At 42.6% G+C, this 20559-nt stretch overlaps 1 protein-coding gene across 2 annotated transcripts; it reads left to right on the top strand.

Annotated features, from left to right (window-relative positions):
- Positions 1–137: 137 nt before the first annotated feature.
- On the top strand, positions 138–14211 carry DDX39A (DExD-box helicase 39A). 2 transcript variants are annotated; one of them, XM_032211541.1, is made up of 11 exons: positions 138–207; positions 3329–3539; positions 4429–4556; positions 5721–5813; positions 7280–7463; positions 9678–9796; positions 11108–11239; positions 11378–11487; positions 11897–12041; positions 12325–12472; positions 13925–14211. In XM_032211541.1, the coding sequence occupies exons 2-11, from the start codon at positions 3332–3334 to the stop codon at positions 13939–13941; spliced, it is 1284 nt and encodes a 427-aa protein (XP_032067432.1). In that variant the 5' UTR covers positions 138–207; positions 3329–3331; the 3' UTR covers positions 13942–14211. The 2 variants fall into 2 exon arrangements, with proteins under 2 accessions (XP_032067432.1, XP_032067431.1); XM_032211540.1 differs by lacking the exon at positions 138–207 and adding an exon at positions 277–700.
- Positions 14212–20559: the final 6348 nt, after the last annotated feature.

The following is a 20559-nucleotide window of genomic DNA, read 5'->3' on the forward strand; positions in this document are numbered from 1 at the left end:
TTCCAATCCAATCATTAAGCAAGAGCATTGGATTGGCAGGCCTAGGAGCTGACGGTTTCATTCCCTCTTTCGTGGGGAGGCGGGACTTTATTTGCGGATGACCAATGAGAAGGGAAAGAAGTTCCTTCCCCATTCCGCCCTGTTCCAATCGGCGTGGGGCGAGCGTTCGGCGGTCAAAGCAGGAGCTCTCGAGCTGGACGTGGGCAGGTGAGCCGCGCCGTGAGGTGGGAGGGAAGCGGCGTGGACACCCCTGCGGGCATGAGAAAGAGCCAGGCGTGTTGGATCCTCGGCTTTCGGCCGGCCTTCCAGCGGCCCGTGGCGGAGAGGCGCCGGCTTGGTGCACAATCCGTAACTGGGCCGTTCAAACGATTTGCTTTTCCCTGCTGGTGTCCGGCCACAACCCTCCCCTCCCCCTTTTTTTTAAATCATGGAAAGTAAAAGGCGCCGCCTACCTGTCTGCCTCCCCAAGGAAAGCGGCGCCGAAGGAGAGGTGCACGCTGGGCGCCGCAAGCTTGAAGCCGCCGGTTTCGGCGGTCGTCGGCCGGGTAGGAGCCCCGCTGCTGGGCGGACTCGTGGCGACGTTCCGCTTTCAGCGCTCGGCTCCAAGCTTCCGCCGCCGTCCAAGTCCCTGAAGCCTGCGCTTTCCCCCCCTTTCATCAGCCGCTTCCATAGGGCCCCCCAAGGAAGTATCCTAATCCAGGTGAATTAAAAATAGTCAGGGTCTTATTAAGTTTCTGCTGGAAGTTTTTCCATAAGCGAAAGGTAACGCCGTGCTATTTAATTGTGCACGCACACACAAACACTTGTGAAGCAGTCTTTCCTTTTCAGTAGTTCTAGAAATAATATTTCATCTTGGCTGATTTTCTCCATTTTTCTGTTTACTTTATGGAGTGCCCAATCTTATTTATTAGATGTTCACCTCACCTTTTCTTCTCAAGGGGAGATTACAGCGTTCAGTTATTTCTCACAAGAATTGCCCTGTGAGATCAAATGAGTGGCCTGAGACTCATAAACGAGGGTGGTGAATTTGGACCTAGGTTTTCCTAACTCTGCATCTCAACCTCTATGCTCTTTTGCCTCAAACAAACAAAGGGCCGGGTCATATAATGCAGTTATCTTATGCTTTGAACTTCTGGGTTTTTGTCTTCTCAGTGCCAAGTCCCGCTCTGCCAACAGGGAGATGTGAGGCTGGATTTCCAGTATATCAGGAGGTCTTTTGGGTTAGGGAAGTCAGAAGTACTGCAATGTGCTCTACATGGGGCTGCCCTTGTATTCGGCGACTTCAGCTAGTCCAGAATGCGGCCGTGCGAGCGATCGTGGGTGCACCTCGTTTCACCCACACAACACCTATCCTCCGCGAGCTGCACTGGCTACCTGTCGATCTCCGGGTACGCTTCAAGGTGCTACTTATCACCTACAAAGCCCTGCATGGTATTGGATCTGGGTACTTGAGAGACCGCCTACTGCCAATTACCTCCACTCGACCAATTAGATCACATAGATTAGGCCTCCTCCGACTTCCATCAGCTGGTCAATGTCGACTGGCAACTACGCGGAGGAGAGCCTTCTCGGTGGCAGCTCCGACCCTATGGAACGAACTCCCCGTGGAGATTCGTACCCTCACCACCCTCCAGACCTTCCGCACAGCCCTTAAAACCTGGCTGTCCCGACAGGCCTGGGGTTAAAGATATTGACCCCACCCGAATTGTATGAATGTTGTGCTTTTAACGATGTATTGTTTTATATGTTTAACATGGTTTGTCCTCCCTCCCCCTGAACTGTGAGCCGCCCTGAGTCCCCCCAGGGAAAAGGGCGGCATACAAATAAAATATCTATCTATCTATCTAAGTATCTTTATAGGCTACCTAACTCCCAAATTATTCTGGGTGGTTTACAACTAAAAAAACCCAACATACAGAAAATATAATTGACTGGAAGAGCAAGATACCCAAACAATTCAAATTAACAAAATGGGAAAAAGGAGTTAACTTAAGGGAGGGAGCCCCATGAATTTCTAGGAAGGAGATGCTCATTCTTGAGGGCAGGAATTGTAATGTAGGATATATTACCATATTGTAAACCATTTTTTAAAAGGCGATTTTGTTTAATCCTGTCTACTTTAGTTTGTGTGCGTGCACGCCTGAGTCAGTGTCAACTCTTACTAGAAGAACAAGTCCATGAAGTTCTTTTGGCAACATTTTTGGAAGTGATTTTCCATTGTCTTTCTCCTAGGGCTGAGGGAGAATCTAGGCCAATGTCACCCAGCTGGCTTCCTGCCCAAACTCTACTAGAATAAGCAATCTCCTAGTTTAAAGTCTGATGGCTTTAATCACTACACCAAAATGGCTCTCTATTAATGCATATGTAACTGTAAATAAAGCCTATGGAAATTAGCCAATACACTGTCTTGGTTCCATGTGAAAGAGAGGGTTAAAATTGGGGACCAGCCATTAAGACTGGCTGTCAGTCAGCATTTCTTAATGGAGACTTTAAGCAAAAGTCCTTTTGAATGATGAGCAAATTACTTAGCCCTTTCTCTGTAAGATTAATGGAAGACTCATTATGATTAATCTATGACTTAACTGTTTTCTGTTCCTTGACAGATGAAATATTAATTAGAAGAATTATGAGAAACAAGTACAGACGTTCTAAAATAGGCAGTGTCTGCTTAACATTCTTTGAAAATCCATGAAGAATGATGGATAAAAATATATAGAAAACAGATTGATGTATACCTTTATAAATACAGTTAGTATATCAGGGATAAGATTACAACTTCAGCACTGTAATTTTATTATTGATCGTTGAAGACTTGTTTGAAAGATAAGATAGGTTAATATGTTCTGTGGCCTGATGAGAAGGCCAGATCACTTAGTCAGAATGTTGTCAATTCCTTGCCCTCTATTTTAGATTATTTTTACAACAACTTATATGGCATGAAAAGAACATATCTACTATAATAAATACATGGTAACATGGTTTTAATAACATGTATGTGAAAAAGACCTACAATATCGTAAGTAGCTTTTTAAAAAATGGCATCTGATTTGAAAAATAATAGCTGAGGATGAAAAATTGAGTGATGTTGATCTTAGGCTCACAAGTTGTTTAAAAAATTACAACTTCAAGATATTGGGAAGTTAGTTAAGCTCTATCAGTAGGATTTGCTCAGAATTGATGGGTATAAACAACTTCAATCTGTAGTCTATTAATCGTTACCTCCAAGTATATCTGTAGTTCCATTTTAGTTTTGGTCTTCCTCATCCTGGATTTAGCTGTCATCCATCTATGTATTACAGAAGTTCTGTGCTCTTTCCTTTCCCTGAAGGATATGGCTGAGCAGGATGTGGAGAATGAGTTGCTGGATTATGAAGACGATGAAGAGCCTCAAGGAGTGACAGATGCAACTCCTCCTCTTGTTAAAAAGGATGTGAAGGGCTCTTATGTCTCCATTCACAGTTCTGGCTTCCGAGATTTCCTGCTGAAGCCAGAATTACTTCGTGCCATTGTGGATTGTGGCTTTGAACATCCATCAGAAGGTAGGAGCTGAGCCAAGGCCCTTGGCCCCCCTCATCAATCAGCCCAGTTCACCCACCGGGAAGCAACTGCCAGTGGTGCTACGCGGTGCAGGGTGAGAGCTGGGGGCTACAGGGAGCATGGGTGGGATGGCTTGGCTTTAATTGTTATCAATGTTGAGTCTAGCACAGCCACTATGATGATAATCTGGTGGGGAGCTCTGCAAATAAAATTTCATATTGGAGTTTATTACAATTCTGTGAGAAAGCATTTTTTATTTTTTAAAAATTTATATATTTTAGAATGTTACTGCAACTTCATTGTGGGATCCACCAATATATAAAGAGAGTATAAGTGAACAAATAGCAAGTCTGGTGCTTGTTTCTTTTACTTCTTATTAACATATTGTACACTTTATTCAGCATATGTTAAAAAAAGCAATCACACATTTTAACAATTCTGAAAGAGATCAAATAAATTTCACTAAACTATATCATCTTTGATTCAAGATCTAAGTTCAATTTGGCACAAGAGGCATAATTTTTCAGCCAACTACCTGAAATTCTGTTAGCACCTGAGTTCCTTTTAAGATATGGAGTAGAATCTTATATTTAAGGGAAAAGGTTAGGGATTTTCAGTAAAGGTCTATTATAGAATGGCTAATCCACATCAAGGTTCCTTACAATCTGTTAAATTTGTCTTGTAATTCAAAATGATGCATGGATTAAATGCCAGTGGTCTGAAAACAGTATTTTCTAATGGGATATGTATGTAGGATACTTACATCTCCAAGGATATAATATTAAAGAAGAGAAGTTGGGATCAAGGCTTTCTGGAGTTCTACATAGAAATGAAATATTTTCATATCCCCAGTGACTCTTGTGTAATTATTTTTTCTTCTTCTTCTATCAGTACAACATGAGTGCATTCCTCAGGCAATTCTAGGCATGGATGTACTATGTCAAGCCAAATCGGGCATGGGCAAAACTGCTGTTTTTGTATTGGCTACTCTGCAGCAGATTGAGCCACTGGATGGGCAGGTATGTAGAGAATGTTGGGAAAGAATTTGTTAACAAAAAGCTAAATACCATAAGACGGTGGTAGGAGTCTTGTAAATGTGATTTGGCTGCTTCCATGAGTGATTTCTTTAGCAATGATTCTGGGCATGGGCACCAAAAGGAACAAAAATTAATGGAGATGCTGCTTTTGGTTTCCTGACAAGCAGTTGAATTAGCTTCAGCGTCCCCTTTCTTAGCAAGTCCAATTGATAAAGAATCAGATTCCATTTGAGGTGATTTAGTAGTTTTATCTCTGAGGTGTGTGTGTGAGAGGATTCTATTGAACCTCCACCTCTTAACACGAATTTCTTGTACATTTAAAGGCAATAAGACTTTAATTACACTGTTAGACTTCCAGATGCTTTCAATCATATGTCTGCTGTTGCAAAATGTTATTTTATAGTCAAGCAGAGACTTTTTGATTCATGTAATAATAATTTATTAAGCTTGTATTTCTCCCGACTCTTAATGGCTTTTGAAGGGATCACTATAGTCAAAGAAAGTACAATAAAACATAAAAGGAACTGGAGCATGCCAACCTGGAGGATGTAATTGACCAGGTAGATGTTATGTGAGATAGGCGGTCCTTCAAATAACCAGGCACTATGCCATATAGGACCTTGTAGGTAATAACCAGTGTCTTGAAACACACCTGGAAATTAAATTATCAACCAGTGCAGCTTGAGAGGCAGAGTTGTTACATTGGCATGCCTTGAGCATGCAGTATTGCTTTTGTCACAACAATCTGAAGCTTCTGGTTGGTCTTCAAGGGTAGCCCTATGTAGAGAGCACTGCAGTACTCAAGGCATGAGGTGACATGGGCATGAGCAGCTGTCTGAAAGGCCCTTTGATCTAGGAAAACACGCAACTGTCTCACTAGATGAATTTTATGAAGGCTTTCCTGGCTATAGCTGCCGCAGCAGGGACTTTGAATCCAAGAAAACCTCACATCTGTGCCATCCTTGAAGGGAGAAGTGCCATTCCATCCAAGGTCAAAGATGGAATATCTTCTGGTTTGGGTAATTTAGACACCCATAACCACACTCTCTGGGTAGGATTGTGTTGGGGATAGCTCCTCCCCCTCCAAACAATTAAAGAACCCTCCTTTTGATGCATTTGTATCAATATTTCTTTTAATTCTGCTAGGTCTCGGTACTAGTGATGTGTCATACCCGGGAATTGGCATTCCAGATCAGTAAAGAATATGAACGCTTCTCAAAGTATATGACCAGTGTCAAGGTGAGGGGCAAGTATTACTTTGAGTTTCAAAATATTTAGAATCTTTTGTATTTTTTTAATGTCTGGAAATTCACGTCTACCGTGTTTCCCTGAAAATAAGACATGTCCTGAAAATAATGCCAGATTTTCGGGATGGGCAAAAATATAAGCCCTCCCCCGAAAATAAGCCCCAGTGAAGGGGTTGGTTTAGCCAGAACAGAGGCAGCCCTTCCATGGTCACCTCAGGGATTCTTAGCCCCTTAATTGGATCAGCTGAGTCGCTCCATTCACAAAACAGCTGATTTGCGGGTGCCGCTCAGGCCTCTGCCTCCAACAAGCATCAGTCGCTTTTGCAGCGAATTGCAGCTGCAAAAGAAGCTGGAGGCCAAGCAACACAACCCACATGCCTTATGCCCCTCCTTACCTAACGGTGACAGTCACAGCAGCCAATTCCATCCACGGAACAGGAAAGCATGGAAATCAATACACCTGGGACATCGGAAGAAGCCCTGTGATGAAATACCGCTGCTGATGTGCAGGAAATCTCCCCCCCCCCCCACTTGCAGATCGTCCTTTCAAAGAGGAGTTTTACCAGGATGAAAGAGACACAAATGCTGCCTTCAGCCACTTCTTCGTCCTGGTGAACTCCTCTTTGAAAGGACGATCTGCGGCGGGGAGGGGAGATTTCCTGCACTTTAGCAGCAGCATCACCTCACAGGGCTTCTTCCGATGTCCCAGGTATATTGATTTCCATGCCTTCCTTTCCTGTTCCCTGGACGGAATTGCCTGCTCTGACTGTTTGGCGGCCAGCAAACAGGGCAGGCGAAACGCCAGGGTGCAAGAACTTTGGTCATTTCTGCTGCAGGCAAGCAGGTGGTGGGACGGAGAGGGTGGGGCCAGTGGGCTCGCTGCCTCCTGTACCTGATAAATAATAACCTCCCCGAAAATAAGGCCAAACGCTTATTTCGAGGGTCAAAAGAAAATAATACCTTGTCTTATTTTTGGGGAAACGAGGTAGTTGTACTACCATTCTGTCAAAAGAGTGATCCAACAGGTCACAGGGTTGTCTAGTATTGTATAAAAGCTTTTCTTGGCTTCCTTGTGCCCATTTATTGTTTCAAAGTGACCTAAAATCTTGAAAGACGATAACTAGCATGAATCATAGCTTTCAATAGCTTTTGTGTATTTGTTTGTGTGTTTGCGCATATGTATCTTTCACTTATTTTTGATCCTTGGTGACTCCCTAAATTAGTCCCTGCACTTTTATTAACAATTCTTCAGAAGTGGTTTGCTGTTGCTTCCTTTCAAAAACTGAGAGAGTGACCCAGCTGGCTTTGTGCCTAGGATGGGACTAGAATTCATAGTCACCTGGTTTCTAGCCTGGTACCTTATTGCTACACCAAGGTGGCTGTGTTTGAATGTTACTTACTGCATTGTATAAATAATGTGTTTTGGAGTCATTTGAGTAATTTCGGATTCTCCTGCAGGTATCAGTTTTCTTTGGGGGGCTTTCTATCAAGAAAGATGAAGAGGTACTTAGGAAAAACTGTCCGCATATTGTTGTGGGAACCCCAGGCCGTACTCTAGCATTGGTACGCAACAAGACACTCAATCTGCGCAATGTGAAGCATTTTGTGTTGGATGAGTGTGACAAGATGCTTGAACAGCTAGGTAAGAGAACCTGGGGAAAGGGAGCGGCGTGTAGGCTGGAGTAGTCCAAATAAACCTGGAATTGTTTATAGAGTGTAGAATTCTTGATCCATTATAAGAAAATGGCCTGATGCCCAAATTACAGGACAAAACACTGAGATAGAGATTTGGTGTGCATGATTCAAACTTTATTTGAGCAGAGCACCTATTTATTGTTCAGTAAACAGTCAGACATTAGGAAAACCTGAAAAAGTGCTGCTTTAATGAGTCCATTTAATGCAACATTTAAGCAGCTATTTTCAGGTGTTCATAGAAGTGAACTGCTTCAAAAAAATGCAAATTGCTATGCTTGCATGAAGTCTGAAGCATGTCTTCCAAATTATATTAGAAGAATGCATTGCCTGCTAGTAGTAAAGTAAAGCTCTTTCAAAGGAGTGTGTCAGTAACTTGTTATCGTTTTTCAGACGGATGAGTGGCTATTAGTGAGGGTGCAAATCATGAAACAAAACCTAAAAACTACGACTTTAAATGAATTGGGATGGAATTAAAGTGCAAACACTGAGGAAGAAAGGAGAGGTTGGCAATATTTCTGAATTGCTCAGCTTTTTCGAATGTATCTTAGAAACCTTTCAAAAAGAAACCTATCACCTGCCCTGAAGAGAGGGCCTTATGACAAGGTAGCAGTGAAATAGAAATGCCTGCAAAGTTGTCCTCACTTTGACATGACATCACTTTGACATAAAAGCATACAAAACACAATGTTTGGAATGTCTTGGGCTTGGAATGCTTCTGCAATGGTCTGAGCAGCGCCCAACACATTGGGTAAAGTTATGTTCCATCAAACTTAGAAAAGGGGTTGTTTTGAATTCAAAACTCTTCAAACTGGAAACATTTTTCAAATTACTATTGCAAGCTTACAGCTCTCTTTTTGCTGTGCTGTCAGAATCTCCTTATCTACAAATGCAATCAACCAGTTTGTCCAAGCAGACAAATAATGGCTTAATTCTTTTGTGCAACCTAGGAACAGACAGCTTTTGTGTGCAGGTACACGCCATAAATCATCTATGTGCAATCAGATGTCCTTCAAGGTTTGAATTACATTGCTAAACATGACAAGCATTAACATTAGCTCTTGTAACGCAATTCGTGAAGAGTTGTAATCCAAAATGTACAAAAGATTCCAGAAAAATCTCATATATGCTGAGATGAAAATTTGAGATGATCTATATGGCATTTAAACACACCTGAAGGGAAATCTTTATCAGCTTCGGCTATATAGTAATCAAAGAAAAGAGGGTGCCCATTCACAAGATGTCTACTATGGTGCACATAGCTAGTCACAAACTTTCACAGAAATATTTGCTAAAACATTTCTAAAAGACAGATGGCCTATCCAAGAGGTAGAATACAAAGTCTTAGAAAAGAGACTCTGTTTCAATTGTCCTTGTGTTTGGGCTCATTCTCACCAGATGCTTTTCTCCAAGACTTCCATTATCCAAAAGTATGCCTTTCTTTCTCGCTTCCTCCTGATATTTATTTCCACATCCGTTCTGTGCTTTCCTTCACTGAGCTGCCTGTCCTTTCTACTATACTTTTTGTAGACGTCTCTATTTCCTTTTGTTACTTGGCAGATCACTTGCGACTCAACTCCTACCTTTTTTCTTTCAAACCCTCCTACTGGTCAGCTGAAGGCCTCCATGGTTTTCTGCTGCAGCTCCAACCCAGCTCATCTCCTTCTTGTTCATTTTTTGCATCTGTTCCTTTTTTCCTTTGAGAAGAGAGAATAGTTGGGAGCACATGAAAGCTCAGCATTAGCCTCTAATTACATTATTATGACTAATTACATGTGGCCCAGTTGCATTTTGAAGAATAAAGATGTCAAGTGCTTGTTTGAAATGCTTTTGTAAAAATCACAACTATGACAGGCTATGTCAAAGATGGATGCAGAATTATTTTTGGTACCATTTTGCTTATTTTTGTATATAGCTGATAATTTTATATGGAAGGGTACAAAGAAAAAAGCTACTTGTTTTTACAAGTTGTAATCAGAAGAGGCAAGATGAGTTGAGAAACCTGTCTGTAGAAATGGTTAGAGCTCTAATGTGTCTGTTCCCTCAGACATTATAATAAAATATTGAGGGTGAGAAATGATGAAAGGAGTGATGGAGATAATGAATCTTCGAACTTCAATTCTGCTTTTATTGGGAATTCTTATTCTTACCATGTTTCTTTTAGACATGCGCCGTGATGTACAGGAAATCTTTCGATTGACTCCCCCTGAAAAGCAGTGCATGATGTTTAGTGCCACCTTGAGTAAGGAGATCCGGCCTGTCTGCAGGAAGTTCATGCAGGATGTAAGCGCTAAGTCTCATCTTTTGCTTCCCAGTGGGGGCAATGCATGCAACATATACACAAAGTAGACAAAATAGAATCCACTGAGGCAATTTTGTGTTCCCTCTCAACATCCTGTTTGGGGTGGGGGTGGGGGGGTTGAAGCAGATTGCAGGTACTTGAAAGCAGCAAATGTCAGCGGCTTAATCATGCAAATTCCACAATTATAAATCAGGGCATCTGATTGAAGTAAGTAAATTGCCGAATTTGCATAATTATATTGTTATACATTTGTCATCACGTATACTCTCCTAGCAACATTACAGATACACTAGAAAGAAATCCTCAGTTGGAAGAATGTACTGTGCTGTTTAAGTGAAAGAGACAGAGCAGTTTACAATTCAATGAAATCATAGGGCTGACTTTGCCCTGAGGGTTACAGTCTAAGAGATACAGCCAGGTAAAGAGAAAGTGGCCAGTTGCTTAAGGCGTAGGAAAAGTGAAGACATATTCTTGTAACTATCCTGCCACTAGCACAGATTCAGGTGCAGTTTAAGAGATCTGACTACAATCACTACATGATGGTTGTCATAAAAGGTAATACCCGCTAATGTATTCTACCCAGCCATTCTAGTTGGAAAAGATTCTTTTACTTCATTGATTGGACTCCGCATGGTAAATGCCCACTGAGTTAGGAGCCTGTCCCAACATTACTGAGAAATCTACATACGCTGTTTGGCAGGTGGATTTTTTGAAGTTGAGATGAGTTATTGTACAATCCTGAGAAAGGAATAATACTGCAACTATCTCTAGACCAGGGGTCTCCAACCCCTGGGCCACAGCCCATTTTTTGGCCCTGGCCTATTCAAAACCAGGCCACATGAGTGGTGGGCTGGCATGCACACTTGCACGTGCCAGCCTCCCACTTTTGTAGGTTGAGTTGCGTATGTGCACCAACTGGTCACTTGCACGGCCCAGTTCCCCACTTCCCTCCCCCCCAAGCTGGTCTGTCAAACTGCAAATATTGGGGACCGCTGGTATAGACCATGGTGTTCATAGTATTCCTAGGAATAAAATAGAGGAGGGCCATTTTTCTATGGTGACAAAAATCAGATGTCTAATAGCTCCCTCTTCAACTAACACATTTTATTAAAAGGCATAAGCTTTTGTGAGTTAGGACTTACTTCATCATATGTGCCAGATGTGGGAACAAAGGTTATTTTTGTAGATTTCAGAATGTTTGTATTTTTACATTAATATTTAATCATGAACGTATGTGTATCTGTATGCACATGAGAGGATTTTGCTTTAATTGTTTTGTTCACTACTTGCAGCCCATGGAGGTATTTGTAGATGATGAGACAAAGTTGACTCTACATGGTCTGCAGCAATACTATGTAAAGCTGAAAGACACAGAGAAAAACCGCAAACTTTTTGACCTGCTGGATGTACTGGAGTTCAATCAGGTCTGTATGAAAGGTTTGACAAGTAGTATCCCACCTCTTGGGGTTGGAAGCGGAATATGGTCACAATGGGAGCTGAAGGCTGATGGAAATCTGTAGGGCTTCCAGATATATTCTTTTTTTCTCTCCCCATCCCTGCAGGTTGTGATATTTGTAAAGTCTGTGCAGCGCTGCATGGCATTAGCCCAACTTCTGGTTGAACAAAACTTCCCAGCTATTGCTATACATAGAGGCATGTCTCAGGAAGAGAGGTGAGCAGCATCAGACTGTGAAACCTGAACATTGAGTGGAGTATATGCTTTCGAGAATGGAATATGGAGGACAACGTCTTGATGTTTTTAAAAAATCAAGTGTGCCCCCCCCCCAAAGTCCCAACCAGAAAATAAGCCCTAGCATTTTTCAGGATGCTCCTAATATAAGCCCTACCCCCAAAATAAGCCCCAGTGAAGACTTATCAGCCAGATGGATTCATTTAGTACAGTATTTCCCCGAAAATAAGACCTGATGCATCTTTTGAAGCAAAAATTAATATAAGGCCCGGTTTTATTTTCGAGGAAATGGTAACAAGTTCTAGGTCTTTTGGGCCTAAGAATCATATTCAGCTCTGGAGAGGAATCATGTAGTTCAATGAAGTAATTTCCCCCCCCCCTCCCTCCCTAGGCTCTCTCGGTATCAACAGTTCAAAGACTTCCAGCGTCGTATCTTGGTGGCCACTAATCTGTTTGGCCGTGGGATGGACATAGAGCGAGTCAACATAGTTTTCAACTATGATATGCCTGAGGATTCCGATACCTACTTACATAGGGTGAGTGCGTGTGCAAATCAGAGTTGCCTTCTGTTCTAATATCTTGCCACTTGCAATAAGGAGTTGGTGGCTTGCAAATTCTGGGTAGCTTCTGACCACTCTTTTTCATGGATTCCTAGCCTCTTTTAGGATTTGATGTTGCTGATAAAAATCCTTAAACGAGGTTTTTCTGATTTTAATTGAGCATCTAACAGATTTATCCCTCTGACAGATAACTCTGAAATACTGGATTCAGTTTGGGGACGAGCTTCTTTTAATCCTCCATACAACCTTCTCTCTGCAGGTGGCCAGGGCTGGGCGTTTTGGTACAAAAGGCTTGGCGATTACCTTTGTGTCAGATGAAGGAGATGCCAAAATCCTCAATGAAGTACAGGATCGCTTTGAGGTCAACGTAGCTGAGCTCCCGGAAGAGATAGACATCTCCTCTTATAGTATGTATTGATTGATTTAAACATTTCTTCATTGCATTTTATCCTGCCATAAATCTTATGTTGATTCCCAATATATAGCCCACGTTAAACTCATGTAAAATCATTATGGCACAAAATAAGTTTAAAAAGTGCAGTGATGAATCTCCTCAATTCCCAAATACTTTCCAAGACAGTTTCCTTTTTACTATTTTCTGGAAAGTCAGCAGGGAGAACACTAACCTGACTTTAAGAAGGAGATTGTTCCACAATAAAGAAACTATGACACAAATAACATTTGGAATCACCTCACAATACTGAGGAACTGTCAGACAATTTTGCAAGGATCTGCATACCGGATTAAAAAGATAGATCAGAGATGAAGTGATCCTTTAAGGGCCCAGGCATATAGAGAATGCAAGAATTTGAATTGCACCCTAAAATCTCTTGATAACCTGTGCAATATAGACTTTATATATATATAGTTGTATTTTCTGGATCATCTTCTAAGGCCGTACCAAGCAGAGTAGCCCAGGTGTTTAAATACTCAACTTACAACCATTTGTTTAGTAACTGAAGTTACAATGGCATTGAAAAAAGTGACTTGTGACTGTTTTTCACACTTGTGACCATTGCAGCATCCCTATGGTCACATGAGCAAAATTTGGATGCTTGGAAGCCAGCATGTGTTTATGACAGTTGTTATGACATGTGATCACCATTTGTATGCTTCCCAGTCAGCTTTAGACAAGGAAAGTCAATGGAGGAAACCAGATTCACTTTATGGCTGCATGATTGACTTAACATCTGCAGTGATTTGCTTAACGGGGGCAAAAAAAAAGTTGTGAAACTTTCACAAAATTCACTTAGCAGCTGCCTTGCTTAGCAATGGAAATTGTGAAAACTACCTGTATTGTACTGAGCCATTGTTACCAGAGGATTTTGTTATTGTTTTGTAGATCAGAGATAGAAAATTGCAAGTGTAGCCAATACAGAATAATTGCCCATTTCATTATTCTTCAAAGTGGAAAGAGGTCCTGAGAGAAAATAGTTTATTTAGTTTATATTTTTCTCAGTTAAATCTTCAATTTGTTTAGGAGGCCAGATGTATGATAGGAATGAGCAAAAGGAAACCATGAAGTGGGACTGTTGGGCAGAGAGGGGAGGCAGAGGTCGCTGTTTTACCAATAAGGAAGGCTGTTAAGGACAGAATATGACTGGTAAAGTTTCCATGTACACTTCTTCAAAAGTAAACGTAACTACCGGTAATGATGAAGCAAAATACCGATGACGATGCCTGCTGAATTGTACAAGAGGGCAGCTTTAAATTTCCAAAAGAACAGCCCTCTCCTAGCCTTGGAGAGTTGAGACTGGACTCTAGGAAAGCTGGCAGCACCATAGAGGCAGCATTCAGCTAATTTGGCTACAGAGGATGACTGAGTAACTGACTGCTTTTTTCCATCTGGTCCCTTGCAGTAGAACAAAGCCGGTAGCCTGAGTTCACGGAGCCACTTCTCTGAGCCCAGAGTGGAACAGGAGGTTGAGTGCATCCCACGTCTTCTGCTGAACTCAGAGGAATATCTTCTTGAAAAGATACACTATGCAATATGTAAGGATGTTGGTTCGTAACACGAAGTCTTTATAAAGTGCCCAGATGGTATTTTTGCCTCAGCTCAAGCCTGGAGGCTTTTTTAATTAGATGTTTCTATTTTCTGAATAGTCAGCCCCTGAGGCTATGTTTCATAAATAAAAATTTAAAATAACTTTTTCTGCTTGTCTTAATGCATAATGAATCTACTGGTTACAGAAAACACAGATACACTTTCTTGCTTGCTTCTTCCACTTTCTGCGGTCTCCAGCCTTCATTCCCATGACCTACTTGGAGTGCTTTCAGGATAATCAATTTACCTTGTGTGTGTTGGATTTCTCTCTAAGATATACCTTGTCTAGTCTTCAGTTGGTTTCAGGTTTGCTTGAGGCTACTTTTTACTAAATAAACCAAGATGGGAATGGAAGTCCTCAAGTGGCTGCCAGTCTTAAGAAAGAGGTACATTCAGGAGCACTATATTACTCTCTTTACTTGCTTTTACCTAGGCCTTCCATTATCCAAACTAGATGGAGTACCCAAATACTGAACTGCCTATTACTTAAAAGTCTGTAGAGATTCTCAGCCATCCAGGTCATGGTTGTCCCAAAGGTGCTTTTTCAGGAGGCAACTGGACTTCGTTTTTTTTCTTTCTTTTGAAGATGTTTTGCTTCTCATCCAAGAAACTTCTTCAGTTCTGACAGGATAGTGAGGAATGGAAGGATTTATATTCCTTGCAGACATTTGGTAATTTGCATCTTTTTAGAAGGTCCTTGAAGATAGGCCTCCAAGTGCTTCAACGACCCTCTAAAAGGATGCAAATCACCAGCTGTTCCAAGGAATATAAATCCTTCCATTACTCACTATCCTGTCAGAACTGAAGAAGCTCCTTGGATGAGAAGTGAAAAATCTTCAAAAGAAAAAAAACACATTGCCTCCTGAAAAAGTACCTTTGGGATGCCTATTATTTACTTCTTCGGAAAAATAGTATAACTTGCAATTTCAAAGTAATAAAAGCTGTAGGAGGACAGCTGTATGGTAGCACCAAGTCAGGACTTTAATAGCACCTTTTTAAACAATGTTGAAAGGTGCAGGGTTTTTTTTAGCTACAGCCCACTTATTGGATGCATGAAGTGGCTAAACTGATGTATATGATTTAAATTTGGATAAGGGGAACAGGAGAGAAGGACCATATTTATGCAGATTATGAGAGTCAGATGACATGCACCTTATCAATTAGGATGTCAAGTTTCATGGACTCTGCATTCAGATCTTATGCCGTCAGCAATACCAGGTATATTAAAAAACCAGTGGTTACCACCTGGTGGTCCACAAGAAAATTTTGGTGGTCTGCAGAGAAATCTGCATTTCTCTTGAGGAGCCCAGCCGAGGTTTCTCGCGCTTCAGTGCTTTGACTCCCAGGGACACGGAGTCTTAACTTCAGGCAGTTAGTTTGGCCGCCTGTTAGCGGAGAGAAGTGCCCAGGGTCAACCCTACCTTTGCTGTCTATTATGGATGCTAGATCGCCCCTCTGCAAACTCTTGTCTCGCGAGTGCTTACTGAAGCAGCACAGGAAACTTCATCCGGGCTTCTCGAGAGATGAAAGTTTGCAGGGGGCCAATCTAGCGTCTGCAATGGACAGCAAAGGTAGGGTTGACTCCAGCTGCTTCTCTCTTCTGTAGTGTTTCCTTGGCGGGGTTTACTGCTCTGAGCCCCAAGCAGCAGAGGGCTGCCTTGGCACCCACAGCTGGGGCAAATTTACCGCAGTGAAGGCGTGATGCTGATACCATGCAAATTTATGTAGTACTTCGCTCGCACCTTCCAGCCATTGCCACCACCACTTCAGGCCACTCCCCCCCCCCCCCGCTGCACAAGGTAATGACCAACTTTCCCACCACAGTCAGTCTGCCTGTCTTCATTTTCCTTCACTCAGATTGACCAAGGTTCTTGAGAGAAAGAGAACACAAAAGTTTCCAGGTTGTGTGCCTGGACCAGGCGCTTTCTCTCAGGCCTCCCACCCGGAGGCCTCACAGAAGCAGACAGGTAGACCCGAAAGGCGGTTGAACTCCCCCCCCCCCAGTGGTCTGCGGGATTTAAAATTATGGATTTGGTGGTTCCTGAGGTCCAAAAGCTTGAGACCCCTGCCATAGACTTCCTAAGATAAATAAAATCCATTGGAAATTTCACCATTTTAATCATGGATGTTGAGACACTATACTAACATTCTACACAAATTTGGACATCAACCTATCATGTCCAAACTTGTGGAGGATGTTAGTATAGTGGCGCAGTGGTTAGGGTGCAGTACTGCAGGCCACTTTAGCTGACTGTGATCTGCAGTTCAGCGGTTCAAATCTCACCGGCTCAAGGTCGACTCAGCCTTCCAGCCTTCCGAGGTGGGTGAAATGAGGACCCGGACTGTGGGGGCAAGTTGCTGACTCAATTTGCTAAAAAATTTGTAAACCGCTTAGAGAGGGCTGAAAGCCCTATGAAGCGGTATATAAGTAATAAATAAATAAATAAGAGCCAAGGTGGCACAGTGGTTAAATGCAGCACTGCAGGCTACTGCTAGATCAGCAGGTCAGCGGTTCAAATCTCACCGGCTCAGGGTTGACTCAGCCTTCCATCCTTCCGAGGTGGGTAAAATGAGGACCCAGATTGTTGGGGGCAATATGCTGACTCTCTGTAAACCGCTTAGAGAGGCCTGAAAGGCCTATGAAGCGGTATATAAGTCTACTGCTATTGCTATAAAAAATAAATAAATGTCTTGCCACCAGATTGACTGTATGCTGCTACATCAATAGCCTCCAACCTTTTGGGCACAGGGACCAGTTCTGTGGAGAGAGGTTTTTCCGTGGACTCGAGGGGGCATGGTATTGTGTGCTGCCTGCATCCTGCAGATGGGACTTCGCTTGTTTGCATGGCCCAGTTTCTGGCATGCCACAGATGGTGCCAGTCCACAGACCCCTGTACTACCTGATTACTTGACTTTTGACAAAACATACCTTCAATGACCAATATTTGAAGGTATATTATGCCCGTGGCTCCAAATTTGTGAACATCTTCATGTCTGACTTAGTAGAACTGTTCTTTTTATTTGAGATTCATTGATGACATTTAAACACCTGGACCCCTGGAAATGAATAATCAAATTGCCCCATCAACTAAAAAAAGATCCACCTTGATGTCATGGTAAAACAACACAGTACTCAGACCCTACCAATGACTGCTACATGTCTCCAGTTTCAACCCAGAATATACTATTGAATATATCCAGCAGTGCCCCACCCAAAAAAACTTTGGGCACCAGGGACTGATTCCATGGAGAAAGCTTTTTCCAAAGATCAGCAGGGGCATAGTTTTGCATCTGCCTGCATCCCACGGAGGAGTCTTTGTTTGTTTGCGCTGCCAGTTGCTGGCATGCTGCAGACTGATGCCAGTCCAGGGATCAGGGGTTGGTCTATAGGATCTACACTACAATTGCATTTGTTCTTGCCAACTTGCAGTGATGTGCAACTGATGGATTAAAGTGGACTTCTATAAGTAACCCACCTAAATGTAGCCAGATCAACAGAGCCAGATCAGGGAGGGTGTATTAAAATACCACCAAAAAACACAACATCACTGATTATGTGCAGTTCAAGCCACTCACACACAATAAGTTGAACCCCATATTGGATACTGCATTTTTTTAGGCACTGGGTGGCAGGTCCATACTTGCATATAGAAAAGCATCCAATCTGAAGCAGATGACAAGAAATAACAGGGTTATGATGCTAAGAAAGTAAATAATCCCAACCAACTCCCCACATTTATATCAACCACACCATCACAGGCCCCAACAACTTCATACACATCAGAGGCATATAATGTAATAGATGCTATTATCTCTGGATTCTATGTAGGCCAAACTTTGCAAAAAGAATTAATGGATGCAAGTTTGACATCAGGGTTTAAAGGAATGGCAAAGTAATCCTGGAGCATTTGAACCTGGAAGGACACTCCACTACAGATATTAAAATAGCCATTTTGGGGGGAGTGAGAGGAAGAAACAAGTGAGAGATTGCTCAACATACAGTTAAAAGTTTCAGGCTAGCTAACAAACTCCATGAGATTTTAATGTATTAAAATTGTTAATTGATGTGTGCTTGTAATCTGTCTCCTACATAATTTGCACCTGCGTAACTACCCTGTCTTCCCCTCCCTTCTGACCCGTCTCATCCCAATTTAAATTCTATGTCAGTTTAGCCACTCCATGCATCCATGAAAGCTTAAGTCTTTTAATAAAATGTGTTATGAAATCCTTGGTACTGTCTGAGCTTGGTGATTTGCTTGCAGTCATTTCATTACCAGGTTAACGTCATCAGAGAGTGAATATAGATTTGCTCCCTATTTATATATATAGGCACCCCCAGGTTAAGATTAAGTTCTGTTCACTGTCTTTAACTTGGATTTGTATTTAAGGCGGAACTTGTGTTTACAAATGGACTGCCTGTTACTAAAAATGACTTAATATTTAAATCTGGCCCACGGGGCCAGCATGGAAATATCAAAGGACAAGCCTGTGTGATGTCTCTACTGGCCAAAATAGGACATATGCGGGGGGCCGCGCCCCATTTTCACTAGTCCCAGCCTCCTGCAGCACTCTGCTGGCCCAAAACAGGCTGTGAGGAGGCCTCCTAAGGCCTCCATGTATCCCATTTTTGGCTGGCAGAGTACTGCTGGAAGCCGGGGAGGGCGAAAACGAGGTTCATGGGGGCCAAGCCCCCCCACATCCAGTGGCAGATTAAGGCTCACTGGTGCTCTAAGCACTGAAAAATCTTGGTGCCCCCTCCTTTGTACATACAGTACGAATCTTCATTGGGTTTTTTTCTTTCTCAACTTTGTGGTGACCCCTTGGGCCTGGTGCCCAAAGCACATGCTTAGTCTGCTTAATGGTTAATATATCACTGCCCGCACCCCATTTTGGCTGGTAAAGTGCTGCAGGAAGCATCCATCCCGTCTCCCCCCACCCCCTGTGGAGGCTTGTGGAGAACTACAATGCTAATCCGGCCCTCAAAGAAATCCAGTTTGACAACCCTGGCCTATGCAGTAGCTTGCCCTGTCAGTTTTGGTGAGGGTGCGATTCCTTGGTACTCCCTTGATTTAGGGTATTATTTTCTGCTTGTTTGCCTGGTGTTAATCCCTGCTTATCTGGGTGTCGGCTGCTGGAAAGTATGTATCCATATCTTTTTGTTTCCTTCTTAGCTTTTTTTAATTGTCTCTTTTGACTGGTGTATAAATATGTTTTTTTTCTGTGTCTATTAATGATTTGTCTGAATTGCCTAGCATTTTTGGATTTAGCTTGGTCCAGAATGTTCAAAATTTCTCAGTTAAACTGTGGTTAAGTCTATTTATGTGTTATGAGAGTAAGTAATTTTCTGTTTTCTGGCTTGCTAGTTGGTGCACATCAGTGGTGGGTTGCAGGCAGTATGCCCCGATACGGGTGTACAGGTGCATGCCCGGAGCACCGGGTACCGTTCTGGTACAGTGCTTCGGAGGGCCCACTCACCCAAACTCGTTACCTGTATTTGAGCTCTTCGGCGCTTCCACACACGGAGCGCACGGCACCTGTGCAACGCTCCGCCAAGCAATGGAGCGTCGCGGAGATGTCGCAAGAGGCAAGTACACATGCGTGCACTGCGCACGTTCATCTGGTGCATGCCAGGACCCGTTGCAACCCTACTGGTTGCAACGCGATCCGGAACCCACCACTGGTGTACATGGATGTGCTCTGTAGTCTTCTGCCTGTCCATCCTATATAATGGTAGGATGGACAGGCATAATTGTTACAGTACTTGAATTGTATGATATAGATGACTTACCTGGTTTTTTGTTCTTCTTGAGCTCCTGGATCATTTGATTTACTTATGTTTTAGACAACTTTAGTAGATTTGTGTGCTACACTAATGCCAAGTGCTTATAATAGCTGTTTGTTTCTCAGATGTTTCTGATGTAAGGCAGCATTATCCTTTTCATGGTTTGTGTTGATTGTGCTGTGGTGGATTGAGTGGTCAGGCACTTTTGATATGGATATCCATTTTGTTGGAAGATTTGTATATGTGGTCTATTTTCTTTTTCTAGTATTCTTGGATTGCTGCAGCCTTTGTACTTGTGTGATTCAGAGAGATTATGGAGATTCGCAGTCATCCAGTTTGTCCCAAAGGTGCTTTTTGAAGACGCAACTGGACTTTCTGGTTTTTCTTTGAAGACATTTTGCTTCTCATCCAAGAAGCTTCTTCAGCTCTGACTGGGCGGTGGGGAATGGAAGGATTTATGTTCCTTTCAGACAGGTGGTCATTTGCATCCTTTTAGAGAGTCATATTCAAGGTTCACTTCAAGGTTTATCTATGTTGTCAGAGTTGCCTGAGTGTTGCAAATGGGTGTGGAGCCTTCTTGGAACTGTTGAAAAGATTGCATTGTAGGCTGAAGATAGATAATATCATACCCCTCCCGCTCTGTTGTGAGAGGGCTGTTCAATTTTGAC

Source organism: Thamnophis elegans, chromosome 2 (assembly GCF_009769535.1).
Source record: "Thamnophis elegans isolate rThaEle1 chromosome 2, rThaEle1.pri, whole genome shotgun sequence".
NCBI classification, from domain to species: Eukaryota; Metazoa; Chordata; class Lepidosauria; order Squamata; family Colubridae; genus Thamnophis; species Thamnophis elegans.